Genomic DNA, 22,572 nt, shown 5'->3' on the forward strand with positions numbered 1-22,572 from the left:
GCAAAAGAGCGGCAAAAACATAGGCGGGAATCAATCGTAATATATGATTCATGTATTGAAATAATTTTATGATAATTTTGTACACAAAAAAAAATATCAAGTTGTTCACACAGTCAAGATTCCGTTAAGCAAAACTTCAATACTGGAAAAAATAACTATTTATTCAGATCAAACAGTGCAAATACGTATTTTCCCCGATATATACATATTAAAGAAGCCAAGGTAAGTAATATAATCGTATTGAAAAGAATGTATCTGTAGAACATCTTAAACATTAAAGAACATCACATCTTAAATTAACATTACAGAAACATCTGCACAGTTACTATAGCTATAGATAGGAATCTGCTTAACTTTCCTACTGCGTAGAAAAAAGAAACCTTGTACTGACTGAATACTGTCAATAAAGTCTAAATATATTTATATGAGTGCATTTAATACTGCACATAAAGTGTGAAATCCCTTCTGATACAAAAATTAATACTGCATGAAGCTTAACGTTTGCATGGTAACGAAAAAAGCACATGCATCTTGAATTTTTCTTTACTGAGAAAGAAAATAACAGTCAGTTTTGTCACTGCAACACTGCACTGTGACTATAAAAACTTTTTTTTTATAACATTTATGCAAAATATATATGGGTAAACATGCCTTTCAACAGCATTTTAACGTTGGCACACTCTGCCAGCTGTGCCTTGTAAACTAAAAAAAAAAAAAAATCAATAAATGTTTGCCTTAGCAGCACAACAGATAAAAAAAAAATAAAAAAAAGATTGAAAGGCAGAATTGGCCACTTGAGATGAATACATTTCTTCATTTGTGAGCTCTGGCGATGAGTTCAGGCATTTGCTTGGAGTGTGTTGTTTAGCAATTAGCCATTTTTCTCTGCTGGTTTTCTGTTGAGTGTGTTAGCCTCCACACATCCTGTGTTGTAAAAGTTGTTAAAAAAATGGGGTTGTTAGTTCCCTGGGTTGTGGTTCAAGTTATTGTCTGTCTTTGTTGACTAGCTCAGTTTGCTCAGTAGTTTTTCCTCAATAAGTCCGAACTGCACGCTGACAGACATCTCTGCGATGAACTGCTCGCAACCCTCTTTGGTCACCTGTTTGCAGTACCGCAAGTTAATGTGACAAATGTTTCCGCAGCGCTTGAAGTAGGTTAGTGACAGGTCTGTAACTTTGTTACAATCTGTGGAGAAAAGAAAAGTTAATTTAGAGCCCATAATGTCAATTGCTCAGACTTGCATCAGTTAATGCTTGACCTTAGAGGCAAAGTGATGAGTTGTGACCTTGTGTCATGCTTTTCCCAAGACTCAATCCATCAAATGTCAAGATAGTAATCTTCCCAGATCAAGGTGAACACACACACACAAACACAGTATGCATGGTTGTCTTCCAGCCCACTCAACTGTCCGTTAGCGTGTCTAACCTGTTATGTGAGGGTTTTAGTATTTCCTGCATACCTGACAGGTTGATGTGGGTGAGAGAGTCTCTGGTCGTGGTGCCGGCTGCCGTGAGGATGTTGACGCTCTGGTCGGTGATGTGGTTACAGTAACTAAGGTCCAATTGAGACAATGAAGGCATGTGTTTCATGATCAGCTTCAGGGACTCATCTGTGATGTCCAGACCAGCTAGACAGAGATCCTCCACATTCCTCAGTTTACTTCTACTGTCCAACTGACCTGGGAAACACAAATAAGCTTATTTTTTCCAAATCAATTTTTAAACAAGGTAAAAGAATTGTTACTGTGCTACTTGCTGTGTGCACATGGGGCCGCTATGAATTTGTAAAAGAATAAGAACAAGAACTTCTAAAGGGTCAAAAGTACACATTTGTCATTGAACAAACAGCAGTTAATGCTATCATTCAGTACCTGGTCTGTTGTCTGTTGGCGGAGAGAGTAAGTCTCTTATCTGGTTGTCCTTGAGTCCCTCTACCCACTGCACATCTAGAGTTCTTAGCAAAGGACAGCTGGATGTGCATAAAGCAGATACAGCTGCCCACGAGCAGCCTGCCAGCAACAAAACCCTCAGACCTGCCAGGAAATCAACATAAAGTAGTAATGCAAGTAATTGGACTTGAGAGTGGAGTTTGCATACATCAGGGGTGCCAGATCCTGTTTCTTGAGATATACATTCATACAGAGTTAATTAAGATCTTAATTTGCTTTGTAGGAAAGTAGATCTCCAAGGTACAAGACTGAGGTATAGAGTACATACACACAAAGGGTACACCACCAGGAGACAATCCAGCTGTGGGCAATTCCGCGCAAAACTGTCACATCCATAACGCCAACTAAATACCATGGCATTGTGTTGGCGTTATGGATGTGACAGTTTTGCGTGGAATTGCCCCTGTACAGTTAACCTGTGAAGCATTGAAACCAAACTGTTTCCATGTTGAACAAATTAGGTGGCAAGTAAAAATGTGTTTGTACCAGGTAATCTGTTGATTAGCCAGCTGAGCTGCTTCTTGGAGATGTTGGTCCAGCTCAGGTCCAGGGAGACCGGCTGTCTTCGGATAATGCCGCTCAGCATTAGAGGACTGATTGACTTGCACCGGTTAAGATCGATCTTGGTCCACAGTCTCTTATCACAACACCTGAGATCAAAAGACAGAAGACTTAACCTTACTATATTACCAAGTTGAGTTTAGCACTTGCTTGGAATACAAAACCTCAAGGATGCGAGCTACTTAAAAGTCACTATTGAAATTGAAATTCATTCTCGTGACCCAAATCATTTTCATTGTTCAGGACATAGGTTAGATGTGTGGTTAAGGCTGAGAGTAAGGTAGGGCCCACAGTAGACCAATAAAAACACATCCATGCTCACTTAGTATTGCAAGAAAGGGTAGACCTCTAAATGTGTGTTGCAGTATAAAATCTGTAGTGCAAATGCAACTTAAAAGCACAACATATGATGATGCTTTCTTTCCTAATTTCTGGAAGACATACCATCTGTTCCAGGTCTTGCAGACCTGCATGCAGACACACAGGTCTTGATGTGTGAGGTGGCTGAACACTGCCATCCACACCTCTCTGTGCATGATGTGATTCTTGCCATCATCTAGAGGCAGACGGTCCGGCGGGGGGCTGATTGGAGGGGGACGAATGACATGCCGCTCCATCTGAACACATTTCGGTGGAGAGCGGCAAGGTGTTGGCCGGAAGATAGGGGTAGGCGTAGTCCTGTTCCAACTCGCCGGGGACTGTTCTCGCAAGGAACCGTTTAGCTCCCGCTTAGGGCCCAGCCAGTCTCTCAGATGGCTGCTGCCATTACTCAGTGGTTTTCTGTCCTCTCCATCACTATCTGGTTCTGTCTTCACCGTCCTGCTGTTTTGATGAGCCAGACGATCCTCCGTCTTTTGGATTTCCTGGTTGAGTTGTTTGCTCAGTTCCTTGCTCAGTTCTTTGTTGGGCAGGCGAGGTTTACGTTTGGTTTTTCGCTGGATCCTCAACTGTGCATCAACACCTGTGTCGTTGCTGGGCCCCGCCTGGGTACAATGTCCCTGTGATTGGTCACCTTCCCATGTAGCAGAGGTCTTATGTAAAAGCTTCCCATTCTCCTCTTGGCTACTCATCTCTTTCATTGTCTCCTCTTCTTCTTCTTCCCTTTCATCATCTCCATCATCCTCTTCTGAGGGTACAAAACTGAAGGGTCTCCTGTCTAGTTCTTGTATTTTATCCTCATCATACTCCTCATCATCCTCTCTTTCTGTCTTGATCTGTCCCAGGACATTAGAGGTCGAAAGAGCATCAGGCTTTGAGCGCTTCTTCTGTGGATTTAAAAGAGGGTCAAAATACATGCTTTGCAAAAAATATTATGTCATCTCTTATTTGCTTTTACTTATTCATTTTCTTGCTACCTTTTTCCTGACATTGGAATCTGAGTCTGAGTCCTTTTCAAAGAGTTTTCTCTTCCTGCGGAGTGGGTTGTCCTCCATTTTGGGGGAACGTTTCTTAAATGCGTCTTCTGACTTGCAGGTAGGATTGTCCTCTCGTTCTGTCTTCTTCTTCATGACAGGTGAAAGAGTAGGGGTGTAGGACTCTGTAGACATGTTCGAGTCCAGCTCTTCCTTTATGTCCCGGGCCATTCGCTGCTCTTTGAGCAGAGAGCCAGGGAGATTGGAGGCGTACTTAAACCCTGGGCCTCTTTTTTGCTTCGTGGCCAAAAGGTGGGAAAGAATACAAGACGAATTTATATCAAATGCATTTAATCCGAAAGGTAATTTTTATATCTTAATAGTTAACACTGAAATCATCATTTACATTTTATGAAAATTGTTGAATCATTGTTTTGTGTGTCATTAGGTAGGACACTGATACTTACTTTCCCTATCTTTCCAGCATGATTACATTTAGGACACTCCCAGCAATTTGGCAACTCATCATTTACAACTCCGCCACCATCCTTCTCCTGAACAGAACAGAACAGAATAAGTTTCTACTCAACAGAACAGGAGACAGACCACATTGCATGTCTAAAGTGATAAGACAAAATGTAAAAGATTGTTTTTGCCTTTATGACTCAGCTATCACAGTTTTTAATTGTTTGGTGGCCTGATTAGGAAGACAACCTTCAAACATGCTGGATGGAGGATCTCATTGCAGATAGAGCACTCCATGAGCATCCAGTTGAACTTGTCCTCCTCATTCTCTACTGTGTCTTCTTTCCCAGCCTCTCCACACACCAGACACACAGCAGTGTGAGGTAGAACAGGCTGTAAAACACACAAAAAGCATCAATTAGCTCTTCCAGACGTCATTCAGCAAATCAAGGGTCAAATCTGATGCTGAATACCCAGACTGACCGCTATGCACTGTCTCATGATGCAGGACTGCTTCATGCGGCCTGGTCCACCAAACTTCTTCATGTCCTTGCAGAAGTGGCACTCCCCACACTCTTTGCGCGTACATGCCTCACACTTCCTGCAGCGTGTTCGCCTGCGTCGAGCACTAGATGAACCACGACTGGATGAGAGCTTCACTCCACCTGCTGTCGAGCATGGAGCAGCAGATGGAGATGAGCTCATCTTGGGTTTTGGCCGATTAAGTGGCCGTGGCTGAAACATACAGAACATCAAAATTATTTATACAAGGAAAATGAGAAACATGATTAAACTATATTGAGGTCTCAAAATGATCAAACAAAAGTGATTACTAAAAAAGTTAGATAAAATACAAGTTAAGTCATACTGCGTGACACCCATTTCACATGTAGTTAACTGAACATGATTGGAAACCAGGATCATAGATAGACACAATCTGTTTATGATCTGCTTGCTGACTTTAGCAGTAAGGCAATGAAATGCCACATAGTCAAGGGAATACAAACATAATGAATGCTTCACAAACCTAGCAACTTTCAGACACCACACTTTGAGAGTGGGTTTATATGGTTCAGTTTTAGTTGTATGTGAAGTTAAGCAAATTGTGTATATGCCCTCGAGGCACTTTAAAGAAAAAGAATAGGAGAACAGCAGCACTGAACATGATAAAAAAAATGTACTACTCCGTGAACTCCGATAAAATCTGCCAACAGCTAAATATAAGTCAGGATACAGCTGCAGGAACTATTAAACCAGTCAATAAATATTGAACATTATAATTCCTCCTAACAGCATTTAAATATATTCAATATATAAACAAATATATTCCAACACTAATGAATATAAGCGTGTGTGTATTTGCCATTCGATCTCCTTGGTGTGAAGAACTTTCCATTATTGATTGAACATTTATTTGTCTTTCATGTTCTTCTTGGCCATCGTGCCAAAGTGGCAACAGTGCATTTAAACTATAAATCATAAGTGAGCTTAATACATACACACTTTTATTCTCCCAAGCAAGTCAAAGGGAATTATTCTCCAAATAGCAATATTCCACATCCTCTGGGTTTGCCATGTCCCCATTATATCAAGTCATGCCTGTCCAAGAACCCAAGGCACGACTTTCCTACAGCACCATGGGACACAATGTGATTGATGGGAATAAATCTGGCCTCCACCCTTTTTATGAACCTTCAGTAATGGAGAGGAAAACACGAACAATCGCATTAGCCAGAGGGGGAAAGTGCAACCCGACCTTCTCAATAGGTACTTTTCTTATAAACAGCCTAAGTGGATTTCTCGGCCTTTGAGAGTTGAAATTAGCTCTTCAGATGGAGTCAAAAGTCCTGTTTGCACAGAGCTTAGGATTTGATGCTTGTAGTAGAATTGATTTTTGCCTCGCTAGAGTCTTTCCTGCATGGATGAAATGCTGTTTAGTGAAAAAAAAAAAAAAAAAAAAAAACATACTGTTGAGTTCAGAAAGCAGAAACTTCTGTTTCACAACATCTCAGATGTGATGTGTTATGAAACTGTGTTTGGAGAAAAACAGAAGCATGAATTCAAGCATGTGGTCAGCAGAGCCGGGGGAGCGGGAGATGCCAGTGGGAAAAACATTCCAGGCCAAATCTAATATCTCTTGTTAATATGATGGAGGTCATGATTTTGCGATTGTGAGAGCTGCTTTCATCCAGATTTAAGACAAGACCTACAGGACCACCACTCAGAATCCAAGGTTCCAAGTAGAGGTCAACCAACTTATCGGTTTTGCCAATAACATCTAATTATTTTGGAACTATTGGATGTTGGCAAAAATGTACGCTGATTTTTCTTTCTTTTTTGCATGGGCGACACTAGAGTATGACAGCAAAAATAAATCACTAACTCCTTGAGGGGTTAGCGGTCTCTAAATCTCTCATCACTATATCCATATTTGTATCCACACTTTAATGCACATTTTGTCATTTTGATATCAGATCAAAATGGTTAGAATAAAATAGAAATGTTCAGAGCAAATTTCAAAAGCCAAACAGAGGAGGCTTATCAACAGTCACATGACTTCCCAACGTTTCCAACTTACCAAAGTGAGAAAATGTTTCACATCTCAGTTCCAAGCCAAACTCAGCTGTAAACCATCACAGCTGAGTGTGCATGTATGACATGATAGATTAATACCTTAAACAGATTTGCTTGCTGTCATTAGAGCAGCTTGCAGACAAGGTCAAACATTATAGGCTGCATCCATCACGTTATAAAAACTGCTGCAGAGATGAAAGACCTCTAAGACAGGATTACTATAAATATTAAGGGCAGTCATGGATTTTGCTTGCTGTCTGGGATAGATGCGTGTGCGAAAGAAACACATATCCATAGTAAACAAACAAGCTGACACAAGCACTTTGTATGTGATACTGTCATTAAACCAGATTATCTTTATATAATTGTCCAACTTGAGAATATTATTCAAATTAATATTAATTAAAATTATTCTGCAAAAACAACAGAAAAAATAAAATAGAAATCACACCCAGTTTCAGGGACAATGAGTTGGCAAACTTTAATTGGTAGGGTGTGAAGTTACACTTGATATTTAACACTAAACTCACAAAACTGGATGAGGCAGATATCAGCAAAATAAAGTCTTTTCACTGCAGCAAAAATATCACAATACAACAACATATACAAAGGTTGCAGGTCCTAAGCAAAAACTGGAGGTTAACTGATACAAATCACAAACAAGCTTGATCACTACTGTGTCCCTGAGAAAGTCACTTATTAAGTTAGTAAGGAAGTGTTTTGAAGGTATAAAATTTGACAACATTCTCTAAAAATTCAGTTGTATATATATATATATATATATATATAACTGAATTTTTAGAGAATGTTGTCAAATTTTATACCTTCAAAACACTTCCTTACTAACTTAATATACAATATATAAACATGACCTGTGTAGGGGTCAAGCCTCAAATAGTGTCCAAGACCAGATGTGTTGCTTCCCAAAAAGAAAGTTACATTTTATCCAGAATACACTTACAATTTCATAACTACAGGTCCAGGACTAAATATGTTCACAATAGGAACATGTCTGAACTGTTTTTACTCATGCTGGCTCTTTGTCTTGCCCCTCCCCCATGCGCTCATCTTGTAGGACCGGCTCAAAGAGGCCCTTGTTGGGCTGTGGCCAGAAACAGTTAAAAATATCCTTGAAATTGAGGAAGTTGAATAACACAATGATCTATACAAATATCTGAACGAGCGGTGAGAGTAAGTGTACTCAATTGGACAAACATACTTTTGTACGTTTTAACAAACAGAAAGAGATCCTCATTTCATCCTAATGATGGATGATTAAATGATAAAAATCTAGCAGCTGTATCCTTTCCTCAGTGCTGTCGGCATTTGGGTTCAAAAGCGTTTGTACATTTACCTAGAAGAGCAATACAAAAGGATTCACTGGAAGAGCCCAACCCCAAGGATAAAACAACGATGGGAAAGTCTCACGTGGACAGTCGCGCAAACAGACATATGCAAAGTAATCAAAGAACCCACACGCCTTCGAAACACTGCAGTGTGCATTAAAACATCAACTGTATCTGATACACATATTGAAAGTATGTGTAGCTGCTGGCATAGCAAGTAATATCAAAACTTCCACAAATCAAGTGTCACCGATTTCACTTTCATCTGCAACTTCTGAAAGTACCTAACAACACCTTACAGCATCACGTAATGCAACTTTAAGTTCAGGTTTCAACAAACTGCAGCAATATTCCTTTAAACAAAATGGCAAAAAAAACAATTGACCTTTCTATTGGAAATAAACAATGTCAGAATGAACCAAAATGAGCAATAGGTTGAGTTTAGTCAACACTGAATTCTCGTGCTAGTCATCAGTGGTCACCATAAACATTTCTGACAGCTCCCTTATCACGTGTACTTCAGTTACACATGCAAATACACACAATACAATATTACAGCTGCATGCAGCCAAATTGCATCTCCTGTCTGTAAGTCTAAGGACCCATAGGTCCAGCTTAACATCGCTACCTGCTCAGCATCCGAGTTCTCATAATCCTCCTCGTCAGCTATCAGCGACATGGCCATGGCTCTTAGAGTCCTCTCAGTGCTTTGCTAACTGACATGGCTGTAGCTCCGGCTTGCTACTGGCTGTGAGACGGCACAGCCCTCCCTTCTGTTCCTTAGCCATCAGAGCACACAGGCTAGAGCAAGACATGCTCATGAATATGCAACAAGGGGAGTTCCAAGAAGTGGGAAGGGAGGAGAGCGGTAGAGCCAATGGGTGTGCAGTATGCAAAAATAGGCTCTTTAATATGTGCCAACACATCTTTGACACAACCAATAGGAAGAGGGCATGCAGAACAGAAGTGTTACATGTTCAAACAGGGTCATGAGGTAAAGAAGAGAGGCCAGTTGGGGCAGTATAAGGACAGATGGTATTTAATCACAAAAGACAGACACAATGGAGGCGAAAATTCAGCAGCTGGGCTTTTAATACACAAGACAGTTTTAGTGTTGTGAAGTGGAGGAGTACAAAAGCCATCATCCAATCGTGTGTGTCACAGTCAATAGGGAAATAAACTAAAACAAGTCTATAAACACAGATTTGCGTATTATTGGTCAGGTCTAATTTTGGGGGACTGGCAACCTGTGCCTTGTGACTAAAGCTGAGTCATCATTCCAGTGAAACACTAATGCAAAGCATTGCTTCACCTTTTCAAACTCAAATACAGAAATTCCATGATATTTCCACAGAATCTACCTCACAACACAAAACAGTTTCGTGGTACAACAACAAAAACCCACTTCAATTTCAACAACTACTACAAATCACAAATCAAGCTTAAAGAAAAAAATCAGGAACGAATGGAGACAGCAAAACGTTTCATAACACGTTTTTCTCCATATCGGTTTTGCTGTTATAATAGTTAACCAATGACAAAGTTAAATATGCAAATAATATTAAAAGAATCTTGCTTAGCCAGATTTTTATGTTTCTAATTGCTCTGCAAAAACATTCATACCTTGCCTGTCTTCTTCGGCCAGCATACAATAGGAGAACCAGTGATGGCCAACTTTGGATTGTCATCTGCATGTTCCTTCAAGACAACCTGTTCAAAAAGCAGAAAGAACAGAATGAAAAATAACATAAAATACTTTTAAAAAAGAATGATAATTTTTTGAGAATGATGAAAATCAAAAACATTATTTATATTTAAATTTAAATATAGCTTAATGTTTTAAAACATTTCAAATATTTAAAAATAAATAATTGGCCTAAAAATCATCTTTTAGATTTGGCATAAGAGTTTTTTTAAATCTTGTGCATATTGGAAATTTGTACGTGGTGTAGCCATGCACATAAGCTGTTTTCATCCACTTATTTTTATGCACATTTTGGGATATTGCAGCAGGTGTTTACTTCTATATATTATTCCTCATAAAAGTGAAAAACTGCAGTTTGCAGCAGTCAGGAGGCAGCAATGATGATGTCAATTCAAGGCATGATGTGAGAGACAAAACAAATGACAAGTGGAAAATGTGTAAAGACCTTCACGTCATCTAGCAGTGCTTGTGGATCCTCGATGCCCTCTGGAACACACCTCTTCGTCTCCGGAAGGGATTCCAGCTTCTCCACCAGGGCTTTGAGTCCACTCAACTCAAACTCTGTCAAGTGCGTCCATTTCCCCGAGTGCTCTGTTCCAGGTGAGCCAGACGGAGTCTTGGGACACTCTGAAGGGAGGGACTTGGAGCTGTCATCAGAATCATTGGCTGGGGGTTTGAAGGTCTGATAGGGAGGGACAGCTGAGGAGGGCTGGGTCACCCCCTCTGTCCTTTCTAACTGCGTCTCACACGAGTTCTCCTCCATGTCCATCCGGGGAACAGCGACGAGACACTCGGTTACAAGCTTGGGTTCAGCTAATTAGGGTCAGAAGAGAACACATGCTACTTGGAAAATCTTCCCAAAATCACGAAAAAGTACACAAAACCCAGAAAGAGCAAGACTAGGAATCATCTTGATAAATGTTGGTACGAGTGAAATAGGAAAACATGATAGGAACTTGCATGTACTCTCTGAGATTGAAAATGCAAAGAAGGGCTCATTTAAAAGATTGGTGTGATCAAAATTGGTACTCATAAATCCTCTCCAATAAAAATGTATGGATCGTTTCTGCACAGTCCACACTTAAAGTTAAAACGCTTGTATTTCAGACGTACTCCCGAGAATCATGTCCCACTCCCACTAAACATAAGTCATATTTCTTTCCCACTCCCACTCAAAGCTTTTATGTTTTGTCCCTATCCAGCCCACAAAGTCCTGCAGGTTGAGATCTATGCAGATTTTTCGGTCCTGTTTCAGTATGATCCAGTGTCATAGATCAAAATATCTGGGGAATATTACCATAGACCCTCCCCTAGAAAAAATCAGGACAGAAGTGGTTGAAAGAAGACTAAAGAGACGGATTAAAACCCCAGGTGTAAATGGGAATGTGTCTTCCTTGTCTACTTGTGATCCGATCGACCAAAACGCATCTTAATACCAGATGTAAACAGGGCCCAAGTTGCTGTTCTTTCGGTTGCTAGCAGACATTCTGTATCAGGTTTCAGTGCGCGATACATTTTTAGGATGAATAATATGAAAAAACGCATTTTTTCAGACTTAGTGTGCAAGGACCTTTACCGTCAGCGCTCCCATTAGCAGTTGCCACTTTATATTATAGTGCATTTGCATAAACTTGAATTTTGTCGCATTGCCAGTGCTCTCCGTCAATCAAAAATGACTTCTTGTTATGTTTGTCACTGCAAATTGCTGTCAGTTTAGCCAACTCACCAGCGTGACCGCGTAACTCCAGGCTGAGGTGCGAACGTCTGGTCAAGCAGTTCACGTACCTCTCCAGCACATACCAGCACATCTCATAGAAGAAAGGGTAGCGGAATTTGGAGTGCACCTGAAACCGATAAACAACACTGTTATAAACCCTGGAACACAAAAAAATTGCTGTTCATTGTTAGTTCATGATACCTAATGCATTAACTATTGTTTAGAAATAAACCCTTATAACCTAAACTCTACATCTATATATAAAACTGATATAACTGGCTTCACAATAGATGGCTCTCACAGTATGAGAAAAACTACAACATGACTAAGATGCTTCTCATGCACATATCTTTCCATTCCAGCTCCTCTCCAGGGAGGAAACTCACATTCTCAGAGTTATGGAGGGCTTGTGCTCTCATTCCCTCATACCTCCTTCAGCCAGCGCTAAATTTAGAGCACTGCAATAACGCAGCCCCTGGAACAACAGAGCCAACGCCACAATCTGTCTTCTTCTCTGCCTGCTCTGTCTACCAAATATAAAAATAGCCCGCCCCACCGGCTCTAAGCCCTACAGAGCACATGAAAGTGTCCCGGAGGTTCTGCAAGCAGAAAGTGAGAGACCACAACTGGTTTGTCACTTTGAAATGTCACAACACACCAAAAGTGTCCAGTGCTGTCTCTAAAACTGCCTTTTCACTGTCAGCAACTGAGCCGCTCAGAAGCGAGAGGACGCTGACTCAGGCTCAGTCATCTCTAATGTATGTGGTTTGGGATCATACTGGGTCATGTGTTATTTATATACTATTATAGTATTTAATAATAGTTTGAATTAGCTTTTATTTTGTTATATTTTTAGTTTAAGTAATTTTGTTGTGCTTTTGTTTAGAATTTATTTTTTTAGTTTTAGTTTGGGTAATTTTAGCACTTCAATTAAAACTTATTTCATTAAAAACAAAACAAAAAAACAGTTAGTTTCCAAGACAACATTTCTAGTTTTTGTTTGTTTCACTTTTCATCTTATATTTATATTTTATTTTATTTCATTTACAAAAATGATTTTTAATATTAACAAGAGGTTCTGATGGTGTCACAGGGAAAATATTGTCCTTTATGCCTCAACCTCTTAGAACGCGTCTTAGAACAATATAGATGGCATTTACAACATTCTCAGATCAAAAATAAAAACAACTTCCAAAAGATCTTCCCTTCCACGTGCATCAAATTAAAAAGACAAATCCTTCAACACTGACTGATGAATTAAGATTTTTTTTTTTTTTTTAAATAAACGCTTTACCTTTGTTCTGTTCTCAATTTCATAGACAGTGAGCTGCATGGGAATGTTAAAACTGTGTAGAATATTCCCGCCAAACACCAGGGTGTCCTCTGGAGTGTAGACGGCATGGATCCAACCTACACAGGCAATAGAGGGCAAAAATGTGAATGCTCAATTTTTGAAAACGGATTTATAATTTTCTGCTCTCAAATGTCATTCTCCATCTCACAAATGTCAAACATGGCACTATTTTTGAATTCGAACACAAACACGAATGACATTTCAGGGCTTCAGTGGAATAATGGCTTGAATTTCAGTCTGTTCCTCACACAAAGCTATTGTATGACTTTAGAAGACTTGGGCCAGATTTATTAGCAGCTTGCATCATCGCAAACCCTCTTTTGGTGTTAAAAACTACTGTCAGGATTTACTAAAGACATGCAGTGATAAATTAGGCGTGGACACACTCATTTTTGCAGCTAACCTTAGTGCATATGCATTTGTAGGAATTTCCCTGTCTGAATGCTAAATTTATGGGCAGAGAGTATTTCAATAAATAAATCATGCAACATGATTTACATCTCCAGTTGTCAAATTTAGTGGCATTTGCACTTTTATTTAACGCCGAAAAAAGCATGTCAAACGATTTTGCAGTTGATATGATATTGAATTTGCACATTCTCAGTAGATCAACAGCAGGACTTTTCACTCCCATCTGTGCTTTTATTAGGCCCTGTTTACACCTGGTATTAAGATGCATTTTGGTCGATCAGATCACAGGTGGAAGACGCTAAATGCAGGTGTAAACGGGGTCTAAAACGTTTTGAGCTTGTCCACTTTCAACCACTTCCAGAGGTCATTGAAAACGCATTTGACATTATTTGCTTTCATAGTGTAGACACTCATGTGGTCGAATGTGTTTAAACAGCCACAAAGACCACCAACTCTCCGCCTACTGACCTAATGCGTAAACATTATGGGAAGCGCACTAGCCAGACGGGATTTAAACTTTGTCGGCTGGAGACCCAAGACGAAAAACGTCCCAAGCTAATGCTCTCTGTATGTTTTTCTGTCATCTCTGGGAGCGTTCATCTGTAAATTGTGCTAACTTATTTTATCCATTAGATCGAAAGATCTGAAAAAGTCCATACATTTACCCGCCCCTCTTCTCAAAGAAATTAGTGCAGAAGTGGTTAAAAGCGGACAAAAGAGACGGATTAAAACCCCAGGTGTAAATGGGAATGTGTCTTCCTCGTCCACTTGTGATCCGATCGACCAAAACGCATCTTAATACCTGGTGTAAACAGAGAAAATCTGTCCCTTTGAATATAGAATTTCTCCTTTTGTGTTCCACAAAAAACAGCAACAGCACAACGGGTTTGGAAAGGTGAATAAGCAACAACAGAATTTACATTTAAGCATTTGGCAGACACTTATATGAAGTGACTTTCAATGCATTCAGTTCATGCATTGCCTAGGATTCTAACTTATGACTTTGGTGTTGCTAGCTCCACGCTCTACTGTTGGAGCTGCAGGAACGTTTTCCTTTAATATATGTACGCAAGCTCATTGTGTCACCTGAAGGGATGAAGAACGTGTAGCCCTGTTTCAGATCTACTCGCTGACAGCTGTCTGCACGGTCACCCAGGAACACATCGCTCTGTTTGCCTGACAGCACCCAGTCCTCATACAGAGACAGATTGTGTGAGCTTGGAGGAATCAGCCAAAAGACCTGAGGAACGTGAGACGGAGACAGAAAAGCAGGTGTGATTCTAAACTGAGATAAGATTTTTCTTCTTTGAAATGAATAATTCACAACCTCTTGTCAGCATTAATCTTTTATGTGCAAGTTATTTATCACTTCCATTTATGCACAGCCAGACATACAGTGTGGTCCAAAAGTTAAAAAAAAAGAATTAGAATTCAACATTTTAGGATTTTGAAAACATTAAAACAAAGATACATTACGATGTGGTGATTCTGCACTATTTCTGGGTTGCAATTCTGACATTTTCACTTAAATTGTTGCCAATAATAAAATATACAGTAAAAAATATGAATTAAATAATTCAAACTTCACAACATTTTCACTAATGGTCTTGGACGATTACGCCACACTGTATGTTTAAAAATGTTGTTAATAAGCCGACATACGTGGCATCCAAAATTGAATACTGTATAGTAGGCACTACATTTGGATTGAAACTTACTTCACGACCAATAGTATGAATGAAGTTCGGACATACTGCATACGCCATGTTGTCATCGTCAAGTGACCTATGGCTTCAGGTCACTTCACCCCTATTCACAACTCCTTTCCCATGGCCTCATGTGATAGTAAATTGTCCATCAAATGCACACTTCAGAATCTCGCCGGAAGTCGTAAGTTTTCAGGGTACTTTTTGTCTACTGTTTTTCGAATACTATGTATTTGGACACAGACTATTTTGGAGTACTATTTTTCACCCAAATAGTTATAATAGGGAAGTATTGATATAGTAGGGGAAGTATTCTATTTCGGACACAACGATACAGTTGGGTCCAAGTGTCTTTTTTTATTCCATTTAACCCTCTGGTTGCTGTTCGTGTGCTGGTCAAAAATGACAGATTTATTTATTTATTTTCCAATGAAATGATTGTACTACATTTTAGTTTGTTAATGTTTTTTTTATTTTAAGTCCCCCTGTGGTGAAAATCAAGTTTTAAAGTTGTTTAAGTTATATGTCTATGTGGTGTTTTAATGTGCTTTAAGACAAACATGCAAATTCATGTCAGCACCATTGATGAGTATTTTCTCCTTAAAGGGCTGGTATAATACCCTTTTCACAAGATGTAAAATAAGTCTCTGATGTCCCCAGAGTGTGTATGTTAAGTTTTAGTTCAAAATACCCCACAGATATTTTTATATACCCTGTTAAAATTGTCAATTTTTGAGGGTGAGCAAAAACACACTGTTTTGTCTGTTCCTTTAAAGGCAAATGAGCTACTGCTCCCGGCACAGGGGGGCGGAGCTTCAACAGCTTGCACTCACACAGACATGCACTGAAAATTTTAAAAACTTTTAGCCTTTTAAGTTCAACCTTTTAAGTTTAAAACTGCAGTGAAAAAAAAGACTTTGAAATCGCTGGTGTTACTGAAATCACAAACTACCTTGTAACCAATCAGGTCAACATGCTGGCAGGCTTTAGCATATCATTAATCGCAAGCTAGCAGGGGAGTCTGGAGTTGCCAGGTTATCCCGGTAACGTTATTTTTTTTTATATATGAAAAATCGGGTAGATTTAGCAATATAGCGGGTGTATGATATATATTACAATGTTATGATGAATTACATGCCTTTCTCTACTGATGTTCTGCATTGTTCAAAGCGTTTCTGATGATTGTTAGAAGGCAAACTGAGATGGCGAATGGGAACATAGTTTGTGTAACATTAGCAACACATTATTAGCTGTTTGATAACATAGTCAAGCAAAAGGCTAATCATATTAATTACCGTTATGTGTCCGACATTGCAAAGAGATACAATTGTGCAGCGTTTACCTCAGTAAATTGACCGAGTGAATCTGTGTGTGAGCTGGCGAAAGTAGAGGCAGGGCTAATTAGCATATTCATCCACGTATATTAAATGAAGCAAAGATGTAGATTTACATTCAAGCTATTTTAAGGCATGAAGAAAAAAAAAAATTCACAGGAATAAACGTTTAAATATCTAATTTTGGTGATCAAAGATTAGTTTTAAGGGATAAAATTATTGACTATTGACTTTAATATTTTGGATTTTATGGTACTAAATTATATTTATACAGTAGTTATAATCCATGTATTCACTTTTTGAGCATGTACATGAAAATGAAATGTCCAACTTAAACTGTCATATATCTTGAATGCTTTGGAGCACAGACTCCAAAGTTTGGTCTCCATTTAAAGACAACACTTGGCAGATTATTGATGAACTTGAAAAAAGTTGTAAAATTTTACATTTACTGTTATGAAAAATGCACAAATATACAATTTTTATATGAAATATATTTTCCAAAATACGTTTTACTCTAAAACTGTGAGAAAATCAAAGCCATAAATCTAAACAAGCTGTGTTCCAAAATTGAGGTTGACATCTCAAAAAATTAGCTTTCAGTAAGAATTTGTTTGTGCGCAGTACCAAAAGTTTCCAATAGATGAAATTCGTCTCCCATTCATTTCCAATGCGGTCATTTTTTCACACAGCAAGTGCCAAAAACTAGTTTTGTATACCATTCCGATGAAGTAAAAAATTCTAAAAATAAAAAAACTAAACAAAACGTAAAATTTGGGGGTAAAAAAAACCCGAACAGCTCCAGAGGGTTAAACTTGGAAATAATCGGGAAGTTTCAGGATTTTTTCAAATTTAAAACAAAGAAACGTAATAACATATATGAAGATGCTGTGCTATTTCTATGCACATTTTTAAAGGGGTCCTATTATGCTTTTCCAATTTTTCAATTTTAGTTTAGTTTAATCGGCGTGTTCGAGCCAGACTGGAGAGGGAGGTGCTGTAATAATGTAAAATATGTGGAAAATAATGTGTTTTTTGAACAATCAAGCATGAAAACATATTCTAGTACACTCCAAAAGCAAAACCCCTTTAACATTCATCATGTACTTTGTTTTTAGAAATTCTGCAATTCATATTTAGTGTTTGTTTCTGTTGCTAATAATAATTACTAATAATAATTTTAAATAAAATGTTAATATTGTAATAATATTAAATAAATAACAGCATGTTCACTAAAGGCAGGGGTGCCCAACCCTGCTCCTGCCGATCGACTGTCCTGCAGAGTTTATCTCCAACCCTAATCAAACACACCTGAAGCAACCAATTAAGGTCTTCAGGATCACATGAAAATTAAAGGCAGGTGTGTTTGATTAGGGTTGGAGCTGAACTGTGCAGGACAGTCGATCGGCAGGAGCAGGGTTGGGCACCCCTGACTAAAGGTCTCAGATGTTTGGACCCCACTGTATGTCTAAAAATTCCCTTGGAAGTGAAATTGGTTCAAATTGGTGTCACTCTCATCTTTCTTGCACACGCCAACACTCATTCGACCTTTCAGAGCGGATATTATTTGATACCCTCCAGCAAACGCACACACACATACACATGCACAAGCACGAATTCTGCTGACACTGCAGCCCCAGCTGTGATGCAACAATGCAAACAGGGAAGAGATTCATTTACAAGGCCTCTAGATACCTGATCTTTCCAGATCACAGGCAGAGACAATCCTGCAGCCCTAAAACCCATGGGCAATAATAATAGCAAAAGCACAGCTAACTACCAAACACTTACCTTCCTTCCTTTGAAGACATGATACCATACCGATGTGCCGCCGAAGTCAATGTGGAAGTCAGTGAAACAGCCTTTCACACTCATCAGACAGTATCTACAGAGAGAGAGAGAGAAAGAGGGAAAGTACAAGGGTGATTTGCAACATCTGCATAAATAGAGAAGCATGATAAATCCCTTATGTGGTTTATAAGTCCTGACAAAAAAGATTGCATTTGCTAACTGGGAGTAACCACACCATGAGAATGTTCAACTCCCAAATCAAAATGAATATTTCCTTCAAAACCACACGCAGTGGAATTTCCCCTTCTCAATCAACAACGTTATCAAAGCACAGAGAAATATTATGACGTAACATTTTTTTCGTATTATCATTTTCAGCAATAAATCGAGGCTAATATCTCTTTTGTGGACAGAACATACAGGACGATATCATGGACGTGGGATTGTTTCAGATAAAGCCGTCTCAGCACCAGGACAGGGATGGAAGCTATTTGCGGCTTATGCATTTGTCATCCGCAGCAAGGAGTGAAATTAATCAAACCCCAAACAGCCACGGTGTCTGGTTAAAATCTGTCCCACTGAGCAGGGAGAAGAAGAAAGCGAAGACATCAGTTAGCTCTAATGAGCAAAAGGCATTGCTCACTGCAGGGCATCTTGAACTAAAAAAAATGATTAGGCATCAATCTCGGCGCAAACCCAGATGGTTGAGGGCTTGAAAAATGAGACTTCTAAATTTAGGGTCACCAAAGTATGGTCTTCACGACGGTTGGACATGCGACTGAGGGTTTAATTATTACCAGACACTTTTTGCATGTGGTCTTTGCACATCAGACCGATAAATGTCAGATGATGTCACTACAGATGACATCATATGTTACGGCAAGCACACTGAGCACTTTGCTTCCAGATGTTTTCCAAAATACAAAGAAGGCAAACAACTTAGGCTCATTGACTGCAGGCTGCAGAAGGTAACACTAGGGTAATACCTTGAAACCTGAACCCTCAGCGGTTACATCCTATAATTGGAGCTCTTAGATGAAAGGTTATGAATAAATAATCAATGTCTAAATAGTGCCCTCACAGAGGGACTAATAATGCAGTCTGACCATTTATGGATTAAAAGACTTTATATTATCATGGCGATCATGACATAATTATTTATCGTTAAAAACAATAATATGTAAAAATAACGTAATACAAAGATAATTTTAATAATCAGAAGTATTTAAAAATATTAATACATTTAAATAAAAAGAAATAAATATTAAATATTTATATTTCAATATTAATACATGTAAATAAAAACAAATAAATATTAAATAAATATTTCAATATTAATACATTTAATAAAAACAAATTTAACCTTATGAAATATTTACATTTTTATTTAAAAAATAAAATGTGAAACATATGAATAGAATTTTAATATTTACAAAAAGTATTTTTAATATTTATAAAATTTTATAAAAACGCATTTAACATTAATATGAAATATATATATATATATATATATATATATATATATATATATATATATATATATATATATATATATATATATATATATATATATATATGTATTATACATATTATATATATTATACATACATACATATGTATTATACATATTATATAAATATTTATTATACAATCTCCTGCCATATCTGTTTTTATTTTGTGCAGACTTGCATTTTCAGGCTACTTGAGCTGCATTTCACATTCTATAAGTGTATACGTGCATAATGACACCAAAGCAGAAAGAAAGGCAATCAATCGTTCTGTTATATGAACACAGATATCTCAAACTGTGTATTTAGTATTTTAGACCGTGACCGCTACAGCCCGTGTCGTTCATCCCACAGAGTAGCCAGCGAGGGGGATGACGCACCGAAGCAGCCAAAACAAAACTATAACCTTGATGAGCATAAACATGCTTAGTGAGCTTATAAAATATCAGACCACACATGCAACCCTCACAAACATTTATTTCACCAGACCACATGAGCGGAATGACCACAAATGAATGCTCACACTTTCATAAAACAAGCAAAGAAAGTTCACCAAACTGTACTAGAACTAAAAATCCTAATGGGACCTCTAAAGGATTATTTGCATTCCCATGCCATAGTTTTCAGTGAAATAAAAGACATACCCAATAGATTTTCATCCCCATTTGAGACACTTCACTGTTCTGACATCTCCCCATGTAACCCAAAAGAAGAGAACTGAACTGACTTTTAGCGTTGAATTCTTCCTTTATAAAGAGCTCCATGAATACAGAGAGGAGGGAGTCAAAGGGAAAGTGAGAAAAGAGAGTGGGCTTTCCTGTGCTGGAAATACTCCTATGCCATATTCTGATTGGCTGAGGAGGATTCACTGGGATACTGCAGCAGCCTGTGAAGATCCGCCTCTTCTCCGCATCAGAAGTGTGCTGCCTAGCAACCTGATGCAGTCACGGCCAGCTGCAGGCGGAAGAAATGCGCAGCATGCGCCGAGGAGCAAAACAAGGGACTGTGGGAAATGAGCAGACCTCATCTTGGACTAATGCAGGATGTCAAGAGAACAGCTTTTAGACTGACTCAACAAGCTTTGACTGTCAAAATTGAGCCGTGTTGAAAACCCAAAAAACACTTCCTTGAAGTGAAAGGAAAAAAACCTTGTCAAATTACGAACATGTAATTCAACTAAGTGGACACTGAAATAGGGCTGTCAAAATGGCTGAAAAACTCAATTCGAATTTTATACTGAAAAATTTCTAATATTAAGAAGTATGATTTCAGTTAGGAGAAGCTTTTGGTTTGTCTTCTGAGACCACAAGAGGACGAAATGAGCAAATTAATGCACTGCATTAAATTGTTTATTACGAAGCAATGAAATAACATGACTGTCTGTATAAAAAAAGTGCATAACGTTTAAACTACCGTTTATAAATCAAATGCAATTTCGTAAATTGCATTTACAATTATAAACAAAACTGCATCATGCATTTATGCATAGTTTAATACAAAGAGCCGAAGCTCTGATCACACAGAGTACTTTTTGCTTTTAAAAACATGAGATGCAAATGCAATGGAATGGGAAAAAAAACACAAAGTCTCGCGACATTAAGTCGAACTTCTTTTCATTTTACATGGCTTTCTAAACGTGTGTCCCTCTTGTGCGAGACATGAGTGCAACGGTCAAAGATGTCTGTGCGTCAAGTGCATGTTTACATGGAAAAGCAGCTCAGAAAATGCGTTTTGTGCGAACTGATTGGTTGCAGGTTTGACGCAACCAAGATCTTCTTCCCTGCATTGAACTGCTCTATTTCTGCATTGTTTTGAATGAACAACGCAGCAGCGCCACATCAAGTGGGTTCAACTGGATAGGCTGAGAAAACATTAAAACACAACAAGTGGTAGCACTTTATTTTACAGTCATCTTCCCCATGTACATAATATTATAGTAATTACAATAACTGGGTAATAACTATGTACCCATAGTAATACAATACTAATAACCCTGAACCTACACCTAAATCTAACCCATGTAGTTACCTTATATTACCCAGTACTTTCTTAGGTACTGTTAATAAAATGCAACCCAACAACATCATTCGAATCTCGTGCGCCACTAATAAGGCTGCCTGAAGCACACCTAAAATTCACCGTTTTTGGATTTTATTTTTAAATTCGACAAATATTTAAAATTCAATTTTTAATTTGACAGCCCTACACTGAAACACCAAATAAATTTGGAACAATAATGGGTAACACTTTATTTTAATGTGTCCTTGTTACATGTATTCACTAATAACTATAAATGTTTGCATAATTACATGCAACTAACCCTGAACCAAATCCTACCCTAACCCCTATAAGTGCATGTTGTTAATTAATATTACTCAGTAATTAAATGTATGAAAAAACAGGGACACGTTAAAATAAAGTGTTACCCAATAATGACAAGTTTCCCCAAACACATTCCTCTCTCCAAACTGACACTGACTAACAGACACAATTCTTTTCAGCCATTTACAAAGCCTAACCTGTCTGTACTTTTTCAGAGTGTGTCCTGAGAAATCACAGGTAAAGCAATTCAATTTTACCTCTGAACTTTGGGATATTTCATCTCAGACATGACGTTTGTGGCTTCGGTTTGTTTCTGCTTGAGATGCAGCGGCCACATATTGTCCACCCAGTCCACCAGATCCACCTGAAGAAAAACAGAAATAAAATTCTCCCTTTGATGAAACTGAAGTGATGCCAAGCCTATACCAGAACAGAAACCTCCCATCAGCCCTTGCTGGTATAAAGACTCATCTGTAAC

The 22,572-nt window shown here is 38.4% G+C and overlaps 1 protein-coding gene across 5 annotated transcripts in view; it reads right to left on the bottom strand.

Annotated features, from left to right (window-relative positions):
- Positions 1 to 140: 140 nt before the first annotated feature.
- kdm2bb (lysine (K)-specific demethylase 2Bb) overlaps positions 141 to 22,572 on the bottom strand; it is a 28,954-nt gene continuing 6,522 nt past the window's right edge. For 2 of the 5 annotated variants that reach the window (XM_084104453.1, XM_084104452.1), the window contains exons 6-21: positions 22,352 to 22,458; positions 18,265 to 18,358; positions 14,520 to 14,673; positions 12,963 to 13,078; positions 11,678 to 11,795; positions 10,397 to 10,764; positions 9,870 to 9,956; positions 4,810 to 5,061; positions 4,576 to 4,719; positions 4,328 to 4,415; positions 3,865 to 4,166; positions 2,954 to 3,774; positions 2,435 to 2,598; positions 1,871 to 2,032; positions 1,460 to 1,678; positions 141 to 1,185 (exon numbers count right to left, since the gene is read on the bottom strand). In XM_084104453.1, the coding sequence (XP_083960579.1) occupies positions 1,004 to 1,185; positions 1,460 to 1,678; positions 1,871 to 2,032; positions 2,435 to 2,598; positions 2,954 to 3,774; positions 3,865 to 4,166; positions 4,328 to 4,415; positions 4,576 to 4,719; positions 4,810 to 5,061; positions 9,870 to 9,956; positions 10,397 to 10,764; positions 11,678 to 11,795; positions 12,963 to 13,078; positions 14,520 to 14,673; positions 18,265 to 18,358; positions 22,352 to 22,458 (3,378 nt within the window). In that variant the 3' untranslated portion in view covers positions 141 to 1,003. Of the gene's footprint in view, positions 1,186 to 1,459; positions 1,679 to 1,870; positions 2,033 to 2,434; positions 2,599 to 2,953; positions 3,775 to 3,864; positions 4,167 to 4,327; positions 4,416 to 4,575; positions 4,720 to 4,809; positions 5,062 to 9,869; positions 9,957 to 10,396; positions 10,765 to 11,677; positions 11,796 to 12,962; positions 13,079 to 14,519; positions 14,674 to 18,264; positions 18,359 to 20,416; positions 20,573 to 22,351; positions 22,459 to 22,572 lie in introns of those variants that run through there. The other 3 variants (XM_084104454.1, XM_084104456.1, XM_084104455.1) reach the window with 3 other exon arrangements.

The sequence above is a fragment of the Abramis brama genome (assembly GCF_963993115.1).
Source record: "Abramis brama genome assembly, chromosome: 25".
NCBI classification, from domain to species: Eukaryota; Metazoa; Chordata; class Actinopteri; order Cypriniformes; family Leuciscidae; genus Abramis; species Abramis brama.